This window comes from Labrus mixtus, chromosome 9 (genome assembly GCF_963584025.1).
Source record: "Labrus mixtus chromosome 9, fLabMix1.1, whole genome shotgun sequence".
Lineage (NCBI taxonomy): Eukaryota > Metazoa > Chordata > Actinopteri > Labriformes > Labridae > Labrus > Labrus mixtus.
In genome coordinates this window covers 3273617-3296237 of record NC_083620.1, presented here as the reverse complement: position 1 = coordinate 3296237, position 22621 = coordinate 3273617, and the positions used below count along the sequence as shown (strand labels likewise).

The window sequence follows — 22621 nt, the reverse complement described above, 5'->3', positions numbered from 1 at the left end:
CCCTGGTCACTACTGATATTTGGGATACAATGGGTGCACCATACAGGGTTTGATAATGCTCACTCAGAATTCAGACAACACTAGAACATGTTATATTCACTTCACAGTGCACTATAGTGAGTAGTGGTGATTTCAGACACAGTCTCAGTTATGACACATCTTATTTACATTAAATTAAAGATACATTTGATTTTCCTTAGATTTTTTTCATTTGTGTATGTTTGTGTGCATGTGTGTGCGTGTGTGTGTGTGTGTGTGTGTGCAGTGATTAGAATCAACAACAGTCAAAATATAAAGACAGAAAATAAGTCAACTCATATTCAAGCTAAACCAAACCCCAGCTGAGTTATAAATAAACGTATTTCTGATAAATCTGCTCTTACCTTTACATCTTATAAACTTCGGTCATATTAAAACACCTCCTCTTGTAGAAAAACACACACAGGTGTGAGGTAATAAACAACAGTTCATCGTTAGGAAGAAAGACAAACTGAAAATAAATCAGATTTAAATATTGCCTTTAGTTGGACAGCAGTGAGGACGATTACAGTCTAACATCTTTATGAAGATGAAACTGATTCATGCAGTGTGCAGAGAGCATCAGCTGTGCTTTGGATTGATTTCTTTGAATGCTACTGAGCTCCAGGAGCCTGTCAGCCGTGTTTCACAAACCGCTTTCACACATGCACTCCTGACAATTTCTACAAGATTTAAGTACAGTCTGCCCCAGGCATTTTCGAGAGTTCCTATTTCTCACAAGTCCCTACAGAATTTCAAACTTTGATTAAATTCTTGTAAAATGCTAAAATAATATCAATAACTTTACAGCAATAAAAAAAGTGCTGGATACCCAACGCTGTGTATTACAAGAAAACGCAAAACTACACTGTCTCAACTGCACAAATACATTGGCAATACTCCAATGAACAAATCCCAACATTGAAAATGCAATTTTTGATGGACTCATTCTTCTCTTACACACATTAAAAAGATAAATATTGGAGGACATTGGAGGAAAGAGGACTACACCCTCAGTACTCTGTGTGGTGCTGTCATAACCGCTTGGCAATCTGACGCCCAAGCTTCAGTACTTTTCAATAGAGAACAAACCATATGACGTATTTTTGTAGGCCAACCCTGAAGTAGCATCTCCATGGGGTCTAATGAGAATTCTCCTATGGGATTTTTTCATTGGATTTTGGATCATTGCAGAAAATAATCTCTGTGTTAAACACACGTTTCTGAAGCGTAGGCGTTTTGTTCAGCAGGATAATCTTCACTGATGAACATCATTTTTATGATGTTTGAAGTGTTAATGCGGCCGACAGAAGTAAAAAGCTAACGTTATGCTACAAGCTAACTACACCACGGTCGGATGATTGTGACGTCACTAGCGTTATGCTTCAGATGATCTCTGATAAACTAATCCACGTAGCTTAATAAATAGTTTACTAACATAATATTCACCTTAACCTAAAGATTAAACCTACAGGAGACATCTCCGACTAGTGAGAGAGTTCCCGGCCTCTGTGTCCGGCGTGATGACGTTTAATGTCCCCGACAACCACTGTAGTCACATTTAGCCACTTATTAGCAACCGCCTTTTTAAAGACGAGTAAAAACTTCAAAATTCACAAGTGGGGGTATTACCTAACGTAGTTTATGTGGTCTAACAAAACACCAACATCTCTTCAGCTTGTGTTAACCACAGACCTTATTTCAGGCGTCTAAAAGTCAATGGGGATTTTGAATGGGTTTGTGGTTAGACGTTAGACCCCATGGCGCTCAAATGCTAACTTACTTCTGGGTTTTAGGACTCATTCCTGTGGCGCTCTATAGTGTGGATTGTTAAAATAAAGGGATCGTCTTCTTTCAAAATGTGTGGAATTAAAAAGTTAAATGTTGACGACTATAGTTTAAGTCTTTCAATGGGTCCTTTGTGTAATAGAGTTGTAGTTATAGTAATATCTCAAGGATTAATGAGGCTGTGGTGTAGGGGCCTAATATGAGATCCGTTCATGGGGCCTAAAAATCCTGGGTCACGCCCCTGGGTCCCCCCTAACCCCCCGGAGAGCTTTGCATGTGTGAAAAGGGCTACAGTTTTCTGTGTTTTCTGATTCTAATTCTGCACACTGTCGCTCATCAGGTGGACAAATCTGCTGGTTTTAAATCAGCTACAGTTTGAAAAAGAGAGGATGTTGATTGCATTGATCAGTCACGTGACAATTGCTGTCTGCTACACCGGCCTTATGTGTCCTTATTTCTGATGATCACAGAAACATGTCTGTCCCCATCTGAAGTAAAATATTTATAAAAACAGGACAGAGAAAATATTTTTGTCCTCTTATTGCCAAAACAGGTACATTTAGTGAGCATGATGCTAAAAACCAAAGCTACTGTGTTGTTGGTTTGTCTTGTGTCCTTCTGACACATGAACCAGAGCTGTCTCCACTGAGACACACTGGTTCTGTGTCTCTTTTTGTTGCAAACTGACAAACATTTAAATCAAACAAAGATAAAAAAAAAAGACAAGTATCCAGTGTCTGAGCAGACACTCAAAGGTGAAGTGACACAGTCATTGATGCTCCTAGGTGAGGGTGAAACTAAACACATGAAATTATCAAAACAGAATATAAAAATATCTTTTCATTATGGGATTTAAATCAAATCAAATAAGGCATAATCCAAGAGAAGGCAAAAGTAATTTTAAAATAAAATCAGACCAGCAGATCTCCAAACAGACAGACGTACAGACAGTTGTCCAAAGCAGCAGGTTAGACTTTAACACTGCTGAACTGTCCTAACTTTCACTTCCTCTGTGATGATTTTTGTTCCTGTTCCTCCTCTGCTCTGTGTGGACGCTTTAGTGGTTAGTGCTGGACGGCTTCACCTGCACAAAAACACAGGTTAGAAAATCTGACCTGACTGAACCTGCCTCAAGAAATATTGTGCTGGCAGCACACAAGCATGCACACACTCACACACAAAAATAAAGGGCATGAACAACTTGTTTTTCCCCTGCTCTGTTGTTAGCATTTCTTAATTTACATCCCCAGTGTGCACTCGCTGCCACTTCAACGTTGAAATTAGGTCTGAAGGTTTAAGACCTCATTCCTACCATTTTTCCATTGGCTAAAATATTACATATATAACACTATAACGTCAACGTGTCCCAATCAAAGTTGTCTCTTTTAATTTTGATAAGGTGTTCATGTGAAAGATAAAAAGACTGAAATTATATTTTTAACAGCATTTCTCCAGAATCATTTTTGCATCCGTAGGTTTAATCCGGCCTACACAAAGACGTAATTTCTCCATGTTGTAATTTTCACTCAACAAATAATCATGAATACAAGGGCTTTATGGGCTTTTTGTTGTCATCAAGAAGTTCTCTGGAAAAATGAATCACAGGAGTAAGTCTGAAAAAAATGATCCTGATGAGCACCTGGCCACTGACGAAAAGACAAGACAATTATTTAAAGACGTAGAGTCAACGTATATTTTTACACCAGATTTATCACTGTTACATAAACGTGTCAGAAAACACTTTTCATTTTATATCAGTGACAACTTGAGTGATGAAAAATTATCATTCTGAAGCGGTTGCTGAAATTCCATCTCTGAAAACATGTAATTCAAACACATTTTAAAGGCTTTATATGTGATTTTTTGATCCAGCAGATGTCGCCCTTGAGCACCAGCATGAAACCAAAACAACTCGCGCTGAATTGTTGTGTTAGCATGCTAATACTAGTGATCTTTATTATGCTCTTATCTTCACACTGCATGTAAATTTACCTGAAATGAGCGTGATCTAGAAACACAGTTAAGCAGTGAGTACAGTATGTTATTCTTCTTTTCTCTAGTCCCTCAATTAAACAACTTTTATACTCGAGGGGAGGAGTCAGCCGGCCGTCCCGACGATGTAAACAAAGTGAAGATAGGACTCTGAAAACTCTGAAAACATCACAGACAGTGGGACTCGGGTGTTACACCCATTGTAGACAGTCATGACTCACACAGTTATTTTCAGAGGATATACTTGATTTATATTATATTTAAGTGTGAAAAATATAAAGCCTTTGTAAGCTTTGTGCTGTTAACAAGACATTGTGACTGGACCTGTTTTAAACATTATAACCAGACAAGGAGAAAGAAGACTGGTCCATAAGCTGTAAAGCTCTGACCAGTTCTCAGACAGACTCAATATGGCAGATTGGTATCAGCAGTGGACATGCAGGAGGCGAGAGGATGGAGACCACCTCAGGGCATGTCGTTATCTTTTTGTAGGTGACTGCGAGGCAGCGCTCAGTGCAGCGCTACAATCGTTCTAGCTGAAGTATATATGAAATAAGATTGCTGTCAGTATGTGATGAATCTTTTGATTGAAGCAGATTTACAGGTGAAATCTAGTCGAAATATAGACGTTGTTTTCATGACTTCATATAGACCATTACTTTTTTTTAACGTTTCAGTTGAGGAAAATTCTGAGTGAAAACCTAATAACGAGTTATTTCACACACACAAAAGGAACTTCTTTCAATACTAAATATGTCACACAGGAGAAAAGGAATCAACCCCCCCTTCAGGAACCTCCGACAAACATAAAACATGAGAAACACAACAAACTATATGTGCATATGTGAGCCAAAGTTACAATGAAAGTGACCTTTAGGTATTAGCTTATAGCTTTCTGAGCTCATTCATGAGGGAGAGTTCACATTGAATACGACAGAAGCAGAGATAAATGGGATGATTAGATATTAATCAGAAGAAAAGTTATAACAGGTAGTGATGTAGAAACAGTGTTAAATACCTTTAAAGAGACGCAGCAGCCTCTCAGTGATATCCGTTTGTAAAAGCTGTTGCGATCAAAGGACCCTGAAATGTAAAATAATACATGTGTTGGAAAAAGACTGAAAATAGTGACCTCATGGTAAGGAGTGCTGGTGATGGGGTTTATTGATTGGATGTGGTGACAGTGTGAATGGATGAACTCATGTCCACTGCTTTAAAAGAAGTATTATACACATGGCACTGATTGGATCCAGACCAGAGTATTAAGAATGAGTATATATCAATAAACAAAGACTTAGTGGAGCAGAAAGTGCCAAAAAATAAATTTGTTTTACAGCTATACTGTGGCTGAAGGCTGAGGCGGGCTGAGGGCTGCTGGTGCTGATGAAGTTTCCTACAGCAGAGTCCTGACGGCTACTTCCATAAAGGTCTGATACGGGACCAGGACTGCTGGGAGCTGGAAACACTCCAGGCTGGGCCGGGTTGGTTCCTGAAGAGGGGAGGCAAGAGGATGGATTTAGACAGAGATACACAACGGGTATTCAGAGTAAAGCATCCTCTGACCTGGTACATCTACAGAGTGGAACTTTATTCAACAAAGACCTCAGGCTACTGTATATTCTACAATTCTACAATTCAGTTATCAGACTCTTTTATCCAAAGCGACATACATCAGAGAGTAAGAACAACACAAGCAAGGATCTAGAAAAAAGGGAACAATGTCAGTAAGAGCAAACGATCAGCTTTGAGTCTGATTGGACACACAGGTGTTGACAGGAAGTGACCAGAGGTAAAGCACAACATTGAGGGCAGTTCTTGAGAGCTCTAATCAGTATAGAAACCATCTTATAAGTCGTCGTTATCAAACAAAAACCATCGTCATTACCATCATCATCGTCATCAATAATATGGAGACCATCATCATTAAGTTAGTAGGTATTCATGAAAGAGCTGGGTCTTTAGCTTTTTCTTAAAGGGCGAATGGAGTATATGTAGTTTTTACTCCTCAGCCATATTCTAATGTAATGATTTTCTACATATATGGAGATAAAGAGACCTGTTGCAGGGTGCCAGATAGCCAAGCGGTTATGACATGCTCCATATACAGAGACTCTCAGGTAGACCCTAAGTCCTCGCCCTCCTCTAAGGGTCAGACCTCGGCCCTCTTTCTCTCCTCCCAACATTTCTTGTCTCTCTTCAAAAAATCCCCCAAAATTAACTTAGAAAAAAAAAAACAGCCCTGTTGCCTACGATCTTCTGTAACATTCAACAATTTAGCTTAAGTCATATTTTATCATTAAAATGCTGAAAGCAAAGCCACCTGACCTGCAGATAATCCAGCAGGAGAACTTTGACATCTCAAAAAAGAGTATATGAGGTGAGTCACGGTCAAACAAAAAGTGCTAATGAGACAGGTGGATATATGAACTATCAGGCTCAAAGTTCTTAATATGACCCGTTGTCCATCAGTCTCCACTGAGTGACAGTTTCACTGTTTCTAACCAGTCACTGCAGTCTGTGAAAGCTGTCTCACTACTGCGCTATGAAACAAAAACAGATTGTACTGTGATGCAATGACAATAAAAAGGCTGAAAAGATGCTAAAGAGAGGCTACATCAGGGTTTATAAAATGTCAGAATTCATGATTTGTCAGCTCTGTCTGCAAGAACAGAGGGTATAAAGCTTGTTTGTTTTTCAATGCAACAACAGGACTTCAGGAGAATCTCACAACGCTGTGGACATCAGCTACTATTTATTAATTTATTTATAAATCACTTTTAATCATTATTGGACTCAATCAATCTCAATCAATTTTTATTTGTATAGAGTCAACTCATAACAAGTGTTATCTGGAGACACTTTACAAAAAGCAGGTAAAAGACCTTACTCATTGTTATGTTACAAAAAGCAGGTAAAAGACCTTACTCATTGTTATGTTACATAAAGCAGGTAAAAGACCTTACTTATTGTTATGTTACATAAAGCAGGTAAAAGACCTTACTTATTGTTATGTTACATAAAGCAGGTAAAAGACCTTACTCATTGTTATGTTACATAAAGCAGGTAAAAGACCTTACTTATTGTTATGTTACATAAAGCAGGTAAAAGACCTTACTCATTGTTATGTTACATAAAGCAGGTAAAAGACCTTACTTATTGTTATGTTACATAAAGCAGGTAAAAGACCTTACTCATTGTTATGTTACATAAAGCAGGTAAAAGACCTTACTTATTGTTATGTTACATAAAGCAGGTAAAAGACCTTACTTATTGTTATGTTACATAAAGCAGGTAAAAGACCTTACTTATTGTTATGTTACATAAAGCAGGTAAAAGACCTTACTCATTGTTATGTCACTTTAGCAAAGCAGCAAAAGTTACAGTGGTAAGAAAAGTGGTCCATCAAATGTCTGGCTTATGTTGAAGGTTCCACAAGTAAACACTTACTTTGGGAAAACATCCTTTACCTTTTATGTTGCTCACACATGGAAGACATTTTAAAACACATAAAGACCCAATAAAATGGTTACGATGAGTCAATAAACACATGATTACAAATCACTGTGCGTGTAACTGCCGTCTCTGCTTGCTTATTTTCCTCTTAACCTATAATTTATGTATTTTGTCTTTGTTGTTTTTTGTCATCTATTCATTTTAAGCGTACTCTCGACATCATTGTAACTGAGGGCCTGAAGGATTTCTCCAGATTAAATAAAGGATGAATAAATGAATGATTAGCATCTCACTAATTTCAAGTCTTTTTCAGGTTTGAAAAATGCCTCTTAGAAAATGTCTTTGTATGTCACACTTCATCATTATGTACCTCTATGTCAGATCACTTCTCTTTTTGTCAGGACACACTGTGACACAGTCTTTGCATTCATATAGAATAATTTGAAAAGATGGATCCTGTGGTAACTCTTTAAAACCAATACTGGCTGAAATACCTTTTTGTCTACAGTTTACAATTTAGTTTAGAATTAAACTGTACAGAGTGCAGAGTGAGTGATCACTGTAAGATCATTCCCATAAATATAATTTAAGCTTTGTCTCTTGTCCTGTCAATGTAAATGTAAACACTTGAAAATTCTCGTCACATTCAGCCTCCGTTTGGTGTTCCGTTCAGATACAATGGTGAGGCAGTTTGTGGATATCTGACAGAGTTTGCACTGGGGGAATCAGGCACAGCGGCCCTCGTCCAATCAACACCTGTCACACGGAGAGCCTGCACACTTCACCACACCCACACCTCTACCCCCTTAACCCCCCCCCCCCCTACTCCCACAGCATCTTTTAGATTTACAGTACGATGGTGATTATCTTCTTTAAAGTGCTCCGTTTAATAGACCCCAGTCGGCTTCCTGACAGGCAGGAAATGACCCAGTGTCCAGGGCACTGTGGGCTAAAAGACCGCAGGAAACACATCTTGAGGGAGTCAAACTGAAGATGAGATGAAACCATCCATAATGTTGTGTTCCCACACTAAGAGGCAGAGGTGTTAAAAAAGTAAAGTGTATTAAAATATATCACATACAGAACAAAACATGAACAGAGCTGTATGAAAAGTCAGAATTTAATCAACCAATCGATCTTTATTTGTAAAGAGCCAAATCCGTTCAAATTCACAGGTCGATATATTCTATTTTTAAGTCCTTTTGGAGTCTACCAGAGATGCCGTTACTTTCATGTCTCTTACAAACAGAGAGAGAGCAGAGCAGACTAAATTACACAAAAACATTTTGGCAACGTTGTGGCAATACATGATTTTACTAGAATCACATTAGAGTTGAAAATTCTGGTATTGTGACATTCCTATTTAAAAGTTTATGTAGCAGTCACTTAAACCCACCATGTCCCACAAACCTCCCTGTTATGAGAAGACCAGGTAGAGCCCAGAAATAAGACACGATCCACTATAACCCTTTTCACACATACGGAAATCTCCTGAAAAACTCCGGAGATTAGTCTAACCGGAGGTTCTTTAGGCTATGTGTGAACGCAAACAGACACATTTTTCGTGCGGACTTTACCCAGAGTTTCTCCTCCCAGACCTCTAGTATTTTATCCACAGAAAGTCAGAGTGAGCTGATGTCTGAACGCGGCAGCATATTCTCCGGAGATTTCACCTCGAGCCAACAGAAAGAGAATGACATTTATATAGTGTCTGTCTAAAGTGTCTGCACGCGACCACTACGATCTCCGTGCACGTAATTAAGCGTCTGCATTCTGTTTTCTGTTCGTCAGTATGTTGTTCTCCTCTCTTTTGTGGATGTTGTCATTCCATTGGATTACACATAGCATTGATATAAAGACAAATATTCTCATTATAACGTTGTGTAGCAGACTCTGTTGCTTCGGCCGCTACTTCCGCGTTGTTTGCTGTCTTACATCGGGAAATCCCCCTCCCCCCCTCCCCTCTGACAGGGATAGTCCCCTGTTGTGAGGAGCATATGTGAACGGCTAGTTCGGGAGAATCTCCGGAGCGGGCCTTCCTGCAATTATCTAGATATTATCCGAAGTGCATATGTGAAAACGGCTCATGAGAATATTTTAAACATTCAGTGTATGAGAATCAAATGAACAGTTTCCTCAAGAAGCTCTGCACTGATTCTCTGCAGCCTGTGCTCCTGTCACACACACTCACACTCCCTGTGTCTCTATCTGGGACTCTAAGATACACACCTGGGCTCTTAAAGGGGTTGGGGCTGTGCAGGTGTTGCTGGAGGGAGGAGGGGGAGGTGCAGGCCGAGCTGGCATGCTCACTCGGGAGGATCTGAGGGTTGGCCTGGGCCCCCATGGAGCCGTAGTCTGCGACCGAGTGGGACACTCCTCCCCGCACGTTACCAGAATACAGACTGTAATCAGGGAACCCTGGAAGATGGGGCAGAGGACGGACAGCAATTAGAGAGTCAGAGCTCAGTGCAGGTAAACACTCTGACACAGTCTGAGCATTTAGCCAGTGTTAATCTTCACACCATTTTCTTATTTAGTCATAGTCTCCTGATGAAAATGTCCTTTATATTGAGTCAGATATTAGTAATTTGTTATTGATTTAATTTAGTCAATTAGTCACTGACTAAAATTGCACATCATTTTAGTTGACGAAAATAGAAGATATTTTAGTCAACAAAATCAGACGTGAGCTTTTATTTTTATTATCAGAAGCTCCAGGGGGCGGGGCTTCATGGACCTGCAGGCTCCAGGCTCCAGGCTGCACATTGTTGCACTCACCACACACACACACACACCTTTGATGAAGTATGCTATGGTTTACAATGATTTTAGAACAGCTGAGGGGGGACATGATAATCCTCACTTGTAATCTGTTTCGTCACATTTTCGTCAATTAGATGAAGTAATATTATTTATCAAATCGTCAAATAGCGGAGTTTCGTCTCGTCATCGTCATAGTTGACTAATTTAAAAAGACGAATATTTTTGTCATTTATTTCGTTGACGAGATTAACATTGCATTTAGCTGCCCCCCCCCCCCCCATGTAGGTGCCCCCTCTTTCATGGGTCACCCTACCTGAGCTTCGAGCTGCTGCTATTGCCCCTGCAGCCACCGGGCTGTACGCCACCGCTGGGAAACCTGAGAAGAAAAAATAACTCAAATGAGAAGACTGAATTATTAATTTACTGCAATGACAGACCTGACTCTAAAAACTCAAATTCATCTGATCATAATAGAAATCAGAGCAGAAAAATTGATTCACAAAACTTCAATGTTCTCACCACTTCCTGACCATGAAACAGGTAAAAGCTGTGTGTGTGTGTGTGTGTGTGTGTGTGTGTGTGTGTGTGGGTGTGGGGGGGGGGTATTTGGAGACAGACACTACAAAACACTGCACAGCATTAGCTTCAAAATTACTACATATGCACAGACCCACACACTCTCACGGCTGCACACACACACACACACACACACACACACACACACACACACACACACACACACACACACACACACACACACACACACACACACACACACACACACACACACACACACACACACACACACACACACACACACACACACACACACACACACACACACACACACACACACACACACACACACACACACACACACACACACAGGTTATTTTGGATGCCTGCAGTCAGAGCTAATGGAGGTTTTCACAGAGCTATTTTTGAGGACATTACAGCACAGAGAGGACGATCTGGTCCCTCCATCCCTCTGTAGAGAATACACACACAGTGTTTTCTCTCTCTCTGTGTGTAGAGCACATGCTCGCTCTCTCTCTCTGTATCTCTCTCTCTCCTCCATCCTGCAGTGAGGAGGTAAAAGCCTGCGACCTGCGGCTGCCTCTCTAGAGGTGAGTGCATCATCACAGGAGCTCTTAAAGGTGGAGGACGTGCAGCTGTGGATTGAAAAACAGAAGTCTGAGTGGACAGGCTGCTGTCTGAGGCCGTGCTGGGCTCTGCAGGTTATCTGTAGCGTGTGGAATCACGTATCATAACATAACAGAGACATCAAAGTCTAGACAGTTAACCAAGACCTCATCAGTTACACATAACACAGCAACATTGGGTTCCTAAATGTGTGTAGTGTGCACAAAGTTGTGTTGGTTTTCAGTAACCTTAAAGGTTTAACGTGAATTCCTTCTTTTCATTATGTTCTCTGCATTCATAGGGTTTGAACGCTTTGTTTTAGGCTTAAATAGTTCCACTCAGTTAGCGACAGATGTGCATCCAGATTTCTGAGTTTGCCTAACTAAACAAACTCAGTAAGAAAATAATTAACGGCTATGGCTTCAGCTTTTTTTTTTCCAACGTACAAACATGTGCACAGAGAACTGGAACAAGCTCTTGGCGACAGCTGCAGTGACTCTCAAGGGACGCATTAACTCAAGAGAAGCCGAGAGCATGTTACAAAAACAAAACAAAAGATGTGCAGTGTGTGATACATATATGGAGTTTAACTTGCATATCATAGAAATACTAATTCAAGGTTTCACCACATCAACCACATGCACTTAAAGCACTATGAGAAACCAGCACAAATAGACAACAGTCAGTTTCACTTCTCATTATTTGCTAGCCCTGTTAGCACACTGTGATCATATTAGAGTAAGGAAGATTAGCCTGCAAATAATGAAAATGCTGACTGGAAATATGCTTCCATTAAGTTTTGTGGAAGGAGATGAGTTTGTGGAGCTGGAGTTCAAGCCCTCATCAGGGATAACGACAACTCTACAAGAGGGCAAAATGTGGAAGAGGAAAAAATGGCAGAATTGTGCAGAACAGCAGAGTGGATGTTACTGAAGACTCGTGGACAGCTCTCACCGTGAAGTCATATGTAACCATCACTTGTCATTTCATTCAGAACTGGGATTTGAAGACATCTATCCCCCTACAGACTAACAGGACTGATGATGAGTGACACACTGCGGGACACATAGCAGACCACCAGGATGTCTGTGTCCTACTTTTTTTTCACAGTAATTAGATTACTGTGAAACTCAATCCCTAGTTGAGTTGGTGATAATATTTAAGAACTCTTTTAAAGTCTTTATATGTGATTTTTCACACTTAAATATAATAGAAATCAAGTATATCCTCTGAAAATAACTCTGTGAGTCATGACTGTCTACAATGGGTGTAACACCCGAGTCCCACTGTCTGTGATGTTTTCAGAGTTTTCAGAGTCCTATCTTCATCGTTGGGACGGCGGCTGACTCCTCCCCTCACGTATAAAAGTTGTTTAATTGAGGGACTAGAGAAAAGAAGAATAACATACTGTACTCACTGCTTAACTGTGTTTCTAGATCACGCTCATTTCAGGTAAATTTACATGCAGTGTGAAGATAAGAGCATAATAAAGATCGCTAGCATTAGCATGCTAACACAACAATGCAGCACGAGTTGTTTTGGTTTCATGCTGGTGCTCAAGGGCGACATCTGCTGGATCAAAAAATCGCATATAAAGCCTTTAAAGAGCCCATATTATGCCCTTTTTGGGGTTTGTATATTTAATCTATGTACCTACTTTTGTACGTTCACAATAGCTAAAGTTCTAAAAAAGTGTCTGTTTTCATGTACTGCTCCTCCTTGCTCCCTCTACGCTCTGAGTCTGTCAGCTACACTCTGCTGAGCCCACACTGTTAGACCCCACGTGGGCCAAGTCTGCTCTGATTGGTCTGCTGATCCGCTCTGTCGTTATTGGTCAGTTGCTCAGCATGCATCTTGGAAATTTCAACATGAGCTGCTGGGCTTGCCACAACGAGCCAATGGACTTAGATCAGTGATCTCACACTGACAAGACGTCACACTGACACATTTTTATCGAGGAGGGCTAGAACCGAGCGTTACATGCAGCTAATGCTGCAGCTAACAGGAGGACGTAGGAGAAGCTGCGTTTCCGCGGACTTTGAATTTTTGCACATAGATGTGCCTAAACATGCACAGGACACTTGGAAAACACACTAAAGAGCATATAAAACCAGAAAAAGAAGAATATGGGACCTTTAAACTAATAGAATAGAACACTGAGCTTCAATCTTCACTGGTTATTTCTGTTGATTAGAGGAAACTGAATCTTGTATGAAAACAGGAGAAGACCACAAAGACCTTGACTTGGTCTGAATACAGAGAGGCCGTTCTAAAGTGTTGGCTGGCTGAGTACAGACTAACACACACACGCAAGTCTCTTTTATGTGACCTCCTGTGACTCGTGTCCCAAAAAGGATTATGGGTAGTGCTTCAGAAGAAGATGAGCTCCTCTCTTTCTCTACAGTCAATTTGTAAAACCTCCACAGAGGGACGACTTCCTCTAAATCCCTCCACACTGAGGGGAGAGAGAAAAAAACAGACTTTCACCTTTAATGTCCGCGCTCCAAGGTCGTCCTGCTGCGATCAGGACGACACAGACAGAATCATCTGAGGGAGGAGAGCGACAGGATAAAGAGCGGGGAGAAAAGGTAAACCTGAACCAATCAGCTCTGCTCTAACGGTGTTGTTAAGGACGTTTTTTTTTGATTGGACGGGACAGCTACACCTGCATGTAATGATGAGAAGGACTCTCTGCTGCCTCTGATCTCTGAAGAGACAAAACACCTTCATGTCGTTATTAAGACGGATAACGAGTGTTATGATTACAGCCGACACACTCAGACACACACCTGATCCTCCCTCCGCCTCCAGAGACTGAGATCAGCACCAGACATGAAGGACGTGTGAGGGACAAACCACCAGGAGCGCTTCACTACAAGACGTCCTCAGACCACAGTCTGCGTGTCCCTGTGGCCATTTTTAACTCATTTACTCCTTAAACTTCTAGAAGATTTCAGACAGGCTGCCCCTGAAATCTCGCTGAGTTGGTTGTTCCCCCATGCCCCTCACAGTGGGGGACTATTCCTGTTGGACAGGATGGGGAGGGGTCTCAGAAGGCATGAAACAGCAGATTCTGACACTTTTTTACCTTTATATTAAAGCTATTTGTAGTTGAAAAAATTCACAATTGTAACACAAAAAGCAGAGAAAAACACAGAACACATAAAGAAGTGATTTCTATACATGCACGGAGATCACACAGGTTGTGTGCATACCGTCTATGGTTATGTGCCGATCGCAGGGGATAAACGACATCACCCCCTACCACCTGCTCACGGTGAATTTTCCTGAATATTTCCTGTTTTTTTTTAGCTCTCCCTGAATTCAAACAGAACATTTGCTAGGAGGTCGGTAGGACACAGTCCAGGTAATGTTGCAGTGAAAATGTAGCGGTTTGTGCTCACACATGCAGCTCACCCTGATATTTCAGGAATTTTAAGCAAGTTTGAAAGCATCGTCTGTGTGTGTGTGTTAGGTGGGGTTTGTTTCTGTCATATAAATCCAATGAAGAAATCGTGAAACAGACTGGAGATTATAACACCATTTAATCGGCCGAGGTCAGACAACTTCATCAAACAAGCATGCTTATAAATCACTTGACTGACGAAGTGTTGACAAAGTAACAGTGTTCACAGTGCTGCTTATATTCTGTTGAAAAGGTGCAACCCACAAATTCCTTTCTATTTGGGTGCATCACCATAAACAATGAAGATGACATGACACTGATTTGTATACGTATCAGATGTAGACTCTCTGTCTAGTAAACAGTTGCTGACAACATATAGTTGGCTCCTATCCATATATAGATCTGCTACTACTTAGGTGCTTCACCCATATAAGATTACAGCTTCAGACACCCAAAAGTAGGAGTGTTAACAGGTGGTAGATCGACTTGAATAATACATTTCACAAAGTTACGAAGATGAATGGATTTCATGAAAATTCGTACTAACAGTGTGTGTGTGTGTGTGTGTGTGTGTGTGTGTGTGTGTGTGTGTGTGTGTGTGTGTGTGTGTGTGTGTGTGTGTGTGTGTGTGTGTGTGTGTGTGTGTGTGACTGACAGCCTCCTGCAGAGCTTTCTTTTGAGCTTTGTGTCCCTGAATGCATCACGTCTGGAGGCTGACAGACTTTAATTGGTTGTCCTCATGCAGCATGGCTCCACCTCCCTGCTTGTTCACATCACAACCTTCACTCATCAGTGTGCTCAAACAGACCGACAGACTCTGCAGTGATAAGACTGTAAGACTCATATCCTGCATCCAATACAGTGAACAGGTATCAGGGAGCAGGTGTAGAGTGACTGAACGACTCAACATTAAACCAGTATAAGACAGAAAAACTGCCTTAAAAAGAGCATAACCAGACTCATGTTGAAGAGCCATCTGCTGAGACTGCAGAGAGAAGAAGAGTCCAGGTTAATTTACCTTTGACTAGTCTTGTCATTTTACTGAGCCGACCTTGAACACATCAGAATGTTACCTTATGTCACCTTGTTTAGTTATCTAACTAGCTTTATCCAGACTATTTCGACTCAGATTTCAACATTGGACTGATTTAAACTAACACTTGTTACAAAGTTTGGATGATCTTACCCCGGCTGCTGTGAGCGGAGGATGAATAGGAGGACAGCTGCACATCAGCAGCAGAAAGACGTTCAAAGATTCTGCATTTTGGTTTAATTAGTTTCACAATGCTGGTGTGCTTGTTGGCGGGCAATTACATTTTTTTTAAACCCTACAACACAATTTATATTTGTTTTCCAGTGATTCAATTCAAAAGACTTAGCTTGAGATAAAAACCTTACATTATAGGGACCACAGGACTCGTTAGCTGTATCAATAAACTTGATCATTATTGATTTTTGACGATGAAGAACAGGGTCCTTAATGGAACACATTTTCAATCCCCAACCCAGTGAGGAGGAATCAAAGAGTTTTAAGAGAACTCACCAGGGATCTCGTAGCTGTAGCTCGGAGGAAAGCCAGTGTATCCTCTGCCGTAAGTCGTTACAATATTTGGATAAGCTGCAGGAAGGAGATTTATGAACGTTAGGAAAAACTCATCTGAAATCAAACTATAAATATGAAACATTTCCTTATATAAATGCTGAGTTATCAAATCTGTGTCTGCATGTCTGTGTGATCACTGTAGCACTCACAGTTCAAAAACAACCTCTCGCCTGATGAAGTGAATGTGAGGATACATTGAGAAGACAAATCTACAGATTAGGAGATAAACTAATGGAGCCTCTGGTTTATCAACATTTGGTTTGATGCAACAAGTTCACCATTTTGGCCGACACCCTGTCTGTTTTCTGGATCAGGAAGTGACCATATTTGGACAAGAAGATGTAGCTTGAGAGGAGTAGGGTTTAATATATGCAAAATTATCTGTGATAGTATCAAAAAGTATCAAAACTTTAGAAAAAACTGCAGATCTTCAGCTGTATTTTTAACCATAAGCTGCTGTGAGACAAGAGAGAGAGAGAGCACTGTGTAAACAGAACAAAGACATTGGCAACATTTTGGTGACAAATCATTGTTTCACCAACCATCACCAATGTTTTTGTACAATTTAGACAGAGTACATGCATTTATCTGCAATTTCTGGTCATTAAATACAATAATTAACCCAATTTCAGATTTCACTGCACATTTTTTTAATGCAGTGGTATCAAAGGTGAGAGCATCTTTAGATTTTTACTGGAATATTACCAAAGTTTAAAAATCTGTTATCATGAAACCCTATAATGACCTTTGGCTATTGTCAGTCTCATCAAATGTCCAAACATTAGAATGAAATAGAAATATTAGTCAGATGAAAGGCTCTTTGTGTTGGTTTGAGCAAAGCCCAAAAAAGAAACTCTGAATGTTTTCAGATAAGAAGATCACACACACACACAGAGTGTACTCACTGAGCATGCCCATGCCAAGCATGAAGGCGTCCACGGTGTAGGGTAGACCACAGGCTCGTCCTCGTACCCCCGTAGGAAACATCACTTCTTTCGGCTGAGCTTTTTTACATTCTACCTGTAGAGGGCACGGGGCAAAGATAATAGAACATAAATCCAAATTAATCATCATTTTAACAGTGCTCCACAAATGACTTTCACTGACTACCCAGGGCCTGAATTGTATTTTTAATTTAACCTTTATCTATCCAGTTTATTTCCACTGAGATCAGAAATCTCGTTTTCAAGATAGACCTGGCCAAGAAAAGCAGCAACACAGAGTTTCAACAAGAAAAACACTCAAACTCATACAAAATGTTAAATAGGAAGTTGATTTTTTAACCATGAATCCCTCTCTACACACACACCAGACTACATCGATAAAAACAGGAATTGTCCCCAACAGAAAGCAGAGTTGTTGGTCTACAGCTTTGACTGGATGTTAGTGATTCTGTGGGTAACACAAATATTTGTCTAAATCCAAACCATTGACTTTATATTAAGATGGATGAAAAACCTGCCGCCTGGCAGTGAAGCCAAAATATTTAGAGCTCCCCCTGCTGACTGGTTGCAGTACAGGTCATAAATTCCACTTCCACAGAAAGAATAGGTGTCAAACTAAAAAACCAAAATACACGTCAAATACATTTCTCTTAAACCTGGTGTCTGTCATTTTATTTAGAACGTATCATGCTAATTCAGTCAGGATCCTTTGTTAAGTAAATTACTTAATTGCAATTATTTATATTTGGCAGTATGGCTCTGCCCATCCAGTGCATACAAGGAAAGCTATAGGGAGATAAGCAGCGGACCCCAACAGAGCATCAATTACAAGCATGACATTGATTAAGTCAGAGCAGCATAAAAGTAAGAGGGTTGCAAATGCGGCTTGCAGATGGAGTAGCAAAGAGTAGGAGGGCTAGAGCAGTTTAAATAAAGCGGCATATGGGACGCTTTGAAGCAAATCAGCTGGTCATCAGCCGGTGCGGCTGGTGTGAAATCAGCTGTTACTGAAACTCAGGCATGATAACAGAGCGTTACGCTGTGACCTGCCTGAACTAACGCTACGCTACAAAGGGTATAACTCAGTGATTGACAGCTCAGTTAACAAATGAGGCTACTGCATTGTGTGTGCGAGGAGGAACGTAGAGAGGAAACACAACAAACACTAACATAAGAGTCATTGAACTTCCCATAACTGTGAGTGTCTGCATTGTCAGCAGTGGACTGTACCCACCTGAGGGACCTTTGACCTTTACTCAGGAAGTTAAACATGTTGTGTTCTGTGTTCTGGTTAGAAGAAAGGGTGTGGTGTCAAAATAATTACGGCTCTTCTAGCCAATCCCCTCGGGTCGTGTCTTGGTCTAAACTATATCACCAGCACCCTTTGTCAGTGCCTGTCGTGAGGGTATTTTGACTTTAATTCAGGTGTAGCTGTGGGAGAAATTTGGGGTTTATGGTCTTGTCCAAGGACACTTTGACATGTGACTGTGGGAGCTGCTCAACCTTCTATAAGAGAGTTGTTGTTCTACTGCTGCTTCAAGGGTTTACTTTGTTCAGTGTCAGAAATGTTAATTTATTCTGACTGCACTGAGGGCATGTGCTTAACGTAAGAAAGTCTTTCTTTAAATGTCTGTGATTGTTTCTTTTTTTATCCACGTTATTAACCACGATCAATATGAAGAGACTTGGGGGCAAAATCAAGGTCGACTTCAGATTCAGGCCGTCGACTTTAGAACGAGCAGGAGGCTCATCTGAGGATCTCAGGCTGTGATTGACTCCTAACACTCATGAAGCTCTGAACCTGATCCAGCCAGGCTTTACAAGTCATCGATCAAATCTTAATATCAATCTTTGATAGAAAGATGGACTACAGGGAGGATCCATGAGCCTGCTGATGATACTAGGAGAATATATTGTTAGAGGGGGTTCCTCGCTCCCGCTACATTTTGCTCGGTATTAAAAAGAAGAATAATTAAACCTCTCGCAGCTTATTGTGCTTTTATCAGAGTTCAGCTGTGGGCCAGTACTCACAATGCATTTGGGAAATAGGAGCTTATATTAGTGTGCACTGACAGCAAACAGTGTTACTCTCTTACTGGGCCAGTATTAAAACCTACAAGAGCTCAGGTTTCAGATTCTTCTTCTTCTCCTTTTTTCACTGTGACCTTTATCATCTGTTTCAATGTCAAACAATCAGTTTTTCTGGTCTAATGAGCAGAGCAGAGATATGAAGAGGAAACACAGAGAGGGATAACCCGTTTGTTCAAAATCACACACAGTTTCATGGTAACTGATCAGTGAAAACACAGCGATCTGAGCTCCAATCATATTTCTCAGCTGTGTCTACCAGTCAAAGTGTGTGTGTGTGTGTGTGTGTGTGTGTGTGTGTGTGTTCCTATGTGTCCAGAGTCAGTTTCTAACAAGTAAGAAAAATGAAACATGAATCAATGTGAGAGAGAGAAGAGGAGCCGCTCACCATTTTATTATTGATCTCATGAAAATGGATCTCACAGACTTTCTCCACCACGTCCTCGATTTCAAATGTCACAAAACCGAAACCTGAGAAAGAGAGAGGGGGGGGGGGGGGGGAGATAAGGTGTGTGTGTGAGAGAGAGAGAGAGAGAGAGAGACATTGAGCTATAATTCAACGACTGCAGAATTTGCTTAGAGCTACAAACACTCACTTTCATACCCTATGAAGCAGAGTGATTCATATTTTCAATTTTTTGAGACCTCTGCATCCTCAGTGAGATCTTTCCCCCAAAACAACTTGATTAACACAACCAGATACAAGCAGTGCACAAATAATCCACAAGGGGCCGGAGAGCATGCTCCATAGGACTGTATGGTGAAAGGCAGTAAGTGACAAAACTGAGATTTTTCACGAGTATATTTTCACCAATTTTAAAAAGATAGAAAAAAATAAACGTTCAAATTGTTGAAGATATTTCAATTCCAGGCGATGTAAACAAAGTGAAGATAGGACTCTGAAAACTCTGAAAACATCACAGACAGTGGGACTCGGGTGTTACACCCATTGTAGACAGTCATGACTCACAGAGTTATTTTCAGAGGATATACTTGATTTATATTATATTTAAGTGTGAAAAATCACATAGAAAGACTTTAAAGTAAACTAATCAAAGAGCTATATATTATAATTGAATAAATCTAGAGTGACACTGGGATATTTATGATGTATATTGTGTTTTTTATATGCAATATGTTATGATGAATATATACATGAGTAATCTGATGCAGATGGATCACTTGCTCATAATTTTCTTTCCAGTTAATTTTCCCCAAAATCGTATCCATTTAGAAATTACGCTTTTAATTGTATTTAGGGTACATTTCAAATTGTAGACAAGTTCAGGAACAACGACTTAAACAACAACAACAACAACAGTCATTAAAGGCCAAATGAAAAGAAACCAGGAGGGTTTTATTTTATTCCCCTCTCATAGAGTGTTTCTTTATTTTATCATGAAATATTTTTGAATCAGCATATTGAAATAATTAACAGCAGATGCAACAAATATGACACAAAGCAAAAGTCATACATGCAATGTGTTATTCTGTTTATTTATGAGGCTCCTGCAGCGCTGTGTTTGATGATCAGAGTAGAGGAGGAACAGGAAGACTTGTGTCCTTTTGTAAGTGTAGCTTATAATTTACTTATATTAAAAGTCCAGCAGGTACATGGACTATAAGTGCTCTGTAGTAAAACAATAACAGCAACAATGCTCTGATACATTAGCAGGGTTAGGGTTGTTTCAGAGCTGAAATGTAGCCAATGTATTTGGTATAATTTAGACAGCGATTAAAAACAAGAATTACCTAAAAGGTCTCCTGTTTTTGTCACCAAGGTAGAGAAACTGATATTAAAATCACTGGATTTTTACTAGAATCAGCTCAAAGTTTAAAATTCTGATAATGTGACATTGCTACATTGGAAATGTAATAAACATAATAATAATAATAATAATTATCATGTGCAAATATATCATAAGAAATATTTCTTCTGTTTTTTTTTCCCAGTGCAATAACTTGGATCAATTTAACATCTTCCACAAATAAATCATGAGTTATAACCATAACTAGACAGAGAGAGAGAGAGAGAGAGAGAGAGAGAGAGAGAGAGAGAGAGAGAGAGAGTGGAGAACGAGTCTTTACAGGCAGGTGTCATAATATAAAACACCTGAACGAACTTTAGTCACCTTATTTCAGATCAAGAAAATAAAAAACAGATCTCATTCAGAATCAGATGTCAGTGTGTGTCACTCCTTTAATAACAACATGCAGCCTCAATCTGAGGAGAATAATGAGTGTGAACAGCAGTTAGAGAGGTGCTGGGATGGAATCTCACACTTATTAAGAATCAGGACACACACACACCACATGCACGCAAGCACGCCACACAAACACAAACACACACACACACACAAGCACGCACACACCACACACACACTCGAACAATTTAACAGATTAGATACCAGAGAAGCTTGATGTGGAGCTTTAGTTAGATCACTCCTGTAACTCCTCCACATGAAGAAAACTCAGTTTAACTCTATAATATATCACACATTCTCACCTCAGGTTAAACTACAGATGACATGGACGTAGTCTCAGTGATGTCATCCATTGGTTACTGAAGGCGGTCACCATATTGGAAAAACTGACTCTCTACCTAACTTCAGATCAATCTAGATACAGGCACAGAGGTGGAGTGCATTAATGCTCCTGACAAACAGCTACAACACACACACACACACACACACACACACAACTCTACCACTCTAGTATTTTTTCCTCAGAAAGTCAGAGTGAGCTGATGTCTGAACGCGGCAGCATATACTCCGGAGATTTCAACTCGAGCCAATGAAAAGAGAATGACATTTATATAGTGACTGCCTAAAGTGTCTGCACGCGACCACTATGATCTCCATGCACGTAAATAAACATCTGCATTCTGTTTTCTGTTCGTCAGTATGTTGTTCTCCTCTCTTTTGTGGATGTTGTCATTCCATTGGATTACACATAGCATTGATATAAAGGCAAATATTCTCATTATAACGTCGTGTAGCGGACTCTGTTGCTACGGCCGCTACTTCCGCGTCTTACCTCAGGAGACACTGCTACAGATAACTACTATAATTTCTGTCAGGATCTAAAGACAACTTCGGCCAAAATCTTAAAAAGTGTATCTGGAGAAAATTACCAAGCCTGCCTTTAAGTGGACACTCAAGTAAACAATAAATGGACTTGAGCTTGGATAGCACCTAGTCTTTTGACTACTCAAAGGACTTTTACACTGCTGGTCACACCTACACAGTCACACACTGATGGTAGAGGCTGCTATGTAGTGAGACCATCAGAAGTAATTAATCCCATACACCACAGACGAAGCAGCGGGAACAATTTGGGGTTCAGTGTCTTGCCCAAGGACACATCAGACATGTGGCTGCAGGAGCTGGGGATCGAACCTACAAACTACAACTCTACCAACTG

The 22621-nt window shown here is 40.3% G+C and overlaps 1 protein-coding gene and 1 long non-coding RNA gene across 3 annotated transcripts in view; one reads left to right on the top strand and one right to left on the bottom strand.

Moving 5' to 3' along the window:
* LOC132980058 (RNA-binding protein Musashi homolog 2-like) overlaps positions 1-22621 on the bottom strand; it is a 58585-nt gene that overhangs the window by 8566 nt on the left and 27398 nt on the right. Inside the window, exons 8-15 of one of the 2 annotated variants that reach the window (XM_061045959.1) lie at positions 19587-19669; positions 17072-17186; positions 16107-16181; positions 10328-10390; positions 9481-9669; positions 5133-5287; positions 4817-4881; positions 2766-2890 (exon numbers count right to left, since the gene is read on the bottom strand). In XM_061045959.1, coding sequence (XP_060901942.1) covers positions 4840-4881; positions 5133-5287; positions 9481-9669; positions 10328-10390; positions 16107-16181; positions 17072-17186; positions 19587-19669 — 722 coding nt within the window. In that variant the 3' untranslated portion in view covers positions 2766-2890; positions 4817-4839. Of the gene's footprint in view, positions 1-2765; positions 2891-4816; positions 4882-5132; positions 5288-9480; positions 9670-10327; positions 10391-16106; positions 16182-17071; positions 17187-19586; positions 19670-22621 lie in introns of those variants that run through there. The other variant, XM_061045960.1, reaches the window with a different exon arrangement.
* On the top strand, positions 1147-1447 carry LOC132980056 (uncharacterized). Its single transcript, XR_009674127.1, has 2 exons — positions 1147-1259; positions 1329-1447. It is a non-coding gene; the product is annotated as an uncharacterized LOC132980056 (long non-coding RNA).